The following is a 3,699-nucleotide window of genomic DNA, read 5'->3' as shown; positions in this document are numbered from 1 at the left end:
TTTATTTACCTAATCTTGTCATTTATAGTGCTGGGTGTTGTGGATTTGATGAGTTTTCTTCATTTTTCTTATATGTTCTTGAGTGTGTAGGCATATTCTCCATCCTTGACATATATATCTTCACGATTTATTTATCACATGTTGCGTATTTGATATAATTTCATATTTGAAGGTCATATCACTATGGCTTGGATTCTTGCTTCCTTTGTTTTTCAAAAACTTTGATTTTGGTGAACTTTCTATTTTTGTGGAAGATTTCCTTAATTGGATTCGGTCACATCTTTACAAATATGGAAGTATTCAAGTTGAAGTGACTAGGGTACAAGCCCTCAAATTTGAATAAAATTTAGGGGGGCCTATGCAAGGTAGACATTATATCGTGTTATTTCAGTTTATGTCATTACCTCGATACTAATCTAATCCATTTATATTTCATATTATATGGTTTCATTTTTAGTTTGAATTTAATTAATATGTTATGTTAAAGCTTTCACTCACAGTTAAAAATAACAAATGTCATTTTCGGTTTGAGACATGTCAAAACTTCTTACCTTTACCCCCAAATTAATTTGAACTTTTATAGCATTAGTTGGCTAAAAAATAAAAATTCAATTCAACTAATCTAAATTTACAATCTAAACTAACGACCCTTATAAATTATGAATGGCTAATTAATAATGCTGCATCTAAAAATATCATAAGAGTGATATTTATATAATTTAGTGATTATATATATGCCGGTAGAATTTGTGTGGGCATTAGCCCCAAGAAAAAAAATTATAAGTACATATAAATGTGTCCAAAGAATCAAGAAAAAGTCCAATTGGGAAAGTTTGCTTACAAAAAAGAAAATCTCATAAAACTTGATATTACTTTTCATCTATCATGAAATTTCAAATGTTTTTGTTAATTTCATTGTAACGCCCTGAAATAACCTAACACAAATTAAGTACATTAACCAACATCCATTAGGGAATAAAGGTAAAAACTTCACCTCGGTGAGCCAAAACTGATACTCCCTAAGCAAATTAAGCACTACCCGCAAGTGAGCCTCATGTTCTTCCTCGGAGGTTGAATAAATTAAGATATCTTCCACAAAGACGACCACAAAATGATTCAAGTATTCTCTAAAAATTCGGTTCATCAAATCCATAAAAGAAGCCGGTGCATTAGTCAACCCAAATGGCATTACAAGGAACTCGCAGTGGCCATAATGCGTATGAAAGGCCGTTTTCTGGATGTCCTCCTCCCGGACTCTCAACTGATAGTACCGTGACCTCAAATCTATCTTCAAAAAGCAACAAGACCCTCTAAGTTGGTCAAACAAGTCATCTATTCTGGGTAAAGGATACTTGTTCTTGACGGTAACCCGATTCAACTTATGGTAATCAATACACAACCGCAACGACCCATCTTTCTTATTCACAAAGAGAGCCGGCGCTCCCCAAGACAACGTACTAAGGCGAATGAAACCATTGTCCAAAAGTTCTTGGAGTTGAATCTTCAACTCATGCAACTTCGCGGGTGCAAACCTATACGGCGCCATGGAAATTGGTGTCGTTCTAGGAACTAAGTCAATGGTGAACTCGATCTCCCGGTGGGGTGGCAAACTAGTAAGATCCTCAAGAAATACATCCGGGTATTCACAAACTACCATTGGCAACTCAACACGAGTCCCGTAACTCTCACTATCTAAGAGAGTAGCAAGAAGACCACTAAGCTCATTTCTACTACGAGGGTCAAAAACTAGCGACAAGACCCTATCAACCCGTTCTTCCAGAAAATAAAAACAATCTCCACTCGAGGTGCACACTGTGACCCCTGACGAAAACAATCAATCACTGCCCGATACGAAGACAATCAATCCATGCCTAGAATAATATCAAAACTCGACATATCTAGCAACACAAAAACAAACGAGAGTCGATGCCCGACAACCTCTATTTCACAATCACGACACCCCCGATCTAAGTCAACTGTACCCTCGACTGGTGACTCTACTCTGAGCGGAGACGCTAACCGTGCCACCTCTAATCCCAATGCAGACGCAAATGTAACAGATATGAATGAATGAGACGCACACGTATCTATCAACACATTAGCCAAAGAACTACACACAACAAAAATACCTCTCATAACTGAGGACCCCGGCAACTGCTCTTGCGCGGTAACAGCATACGCGCGCTCCTGTGGCCTCTAATCAACCTGCTCATCTCTCGGAGCATAGGGTTACTACACTGACTGAGCCGAAGCGGCTCCCTGATTAGCTCGCGAAGTCTGGACTGAGTGAGCCTGTTGGTGGGTCTGAGTCTGCCTCGACCCAGATGCGCCAGATGCGCCTCCCAACTGCGGGTAAGCTCTCTTCATGTGCCCTAACTGACCGCACTGGTAGCAAGTAAGCCCCTACCTCCTACTTTGAGACTGACTCTGAGATCAGTTAGGTGGTGGTGGTGGCAACATCTGCTGTCATCTCCCCTTCTGTGGACATGCAAGGGCCTTGTGACCCGGTTGGCCACATTTGAAACAAGAAAAACCATCTGGTGCACTCTTCCCCGGGCCCGCTCTAGGCAAGGGAAAGGTAGATCTAGACTGCTGCGGTTGGGACTAGGATGTAAGCGTGTTCCTGCTCTTCTTGTTGGGCCTATAGTCCCCTTGTGACCCTTGACCCCTCAACCTTGACCCTCGGATTCTCTCATCTTCGACCTCCACGATAATCTCTACGTGTGTCGCCGCTTCTACAAGTCGGTCATAATTCCGGATCATGTTCCCAGCAACTTTGAACAAGATTTTGGTCCTTAGCTTCTTCTCAAACTCAATGCGACGGCGCTCTTCCGTTACTACAAACTCCAGTGCAAACCGGGACAAACTAGAGAATGCCACTTCAAACTCGACCACAGACATATTGAGTTGCTTAAGGTCTTGAAATTCTTGCCTCAACCTCTCCCTAGCAGTGGGAGGTAGGTACTTGTCTTGAAAAGCCATCACAAAGGCTTCCCATATCGGTTCTATTCGGTCCTTGGCGTATTTCCACCATTGGCCCGCATCCCCCTTGAGGTAATAACTCGCAAGAGTCACTCTAAGCTCACTGTCTTCGATGTGAAGCATCTCAAATGTCTTCACTATCTGCTCGAGCCATTCATCCGCTTTCTTAGGCTCGAGGCCACCATGGAACTCATCCGGTTTGGCCCGCAAAAACTCCCTAGTGAGAAAGCTCGCCCTCGTCTCTACGGCATTCTCTCTAGCTTGGTTCTCTCCTCTTAGTATGTTCATCGACTCCCTCAAGGCCCCTGCCATTTCTCAGGCTAGGGCCCCCATTGCAGCTTGACTCGCTTGCCCCGGGATTTCTGTTTGCCCCACTTGTTCGACCATATTAGCTTGGCCCAACCCCTCCTCTTACACCAGAACCTCATGGACCAGTACTTCATGCACACCCCGGCAAGCCTTACAACGCCTTCCACCTCTACCACCACGGGTTTGACCCCTTCCTGACATCCTAATTATAGAACAAGATAAACAATTTAGCACATAATTCCAAATGTGCCCACAACTTGCCTCCTGCGTTAGACTACAACAATTCCATACAATTCCTACCATACAAACAATTCAATTCACCCCATATAAGCACTTAATCACGTAAGCACATACGGATTATTCTTTTGTGATGAGATTCGTCCCACGAAAAATCAAGAATTCTCAATA

General features: G+C 42.6%; 1 protein-coding gene across 1 annotated transcript; it reads right to left on the bottom strand.

Moving 5' to 3' along the window:
• Positions 1–2,604: 2,604 nt before the first annotated feature.
• On the bottom strand, positions 2,605–3,294 carry LOC145813001 (uncharacterized). Its single transcript, XM_082908257.1, has one exon. The coding sequence runs from the start codon at positions 3,292–3,294 to the stop codon at positions 2,605–2,607; it is 690 nt and encodes a 229-aa protein (XP_082764383.1).
• Positions 3,295–3,699: the final 405 nt, after the last annotated feature.

Source organism: Camellia sinensis, chromosome 15, assembly GCF_055761805.1.
Source record: "Camellia sinensis isolate YWXY chromosome 15, ASM5576180v1, whole genome shotgun sequence".
Lineage (NCBI taxonomy): Eukaryota > Viridiplantae > Streptophyta > Magnoliopsida > Ericales > Theaceae > Camellia > Camellia sinensis.
The sequence above is the reverse complement of the archived record's forward strand: the minus strand, read 5'-3'. Positions and strand labels throughout refer to the sequence as shown.

What these genes read in the sequence shown, in the direction of transcription:
- LOC145813001 (XM_082908257.1), bottom strand. Translation starts at nt 3,294, where the DNA reads ATGGCAGGGGCCTTGAGGGAGTCGATGAACATACTAAGAGGAGAGAAC.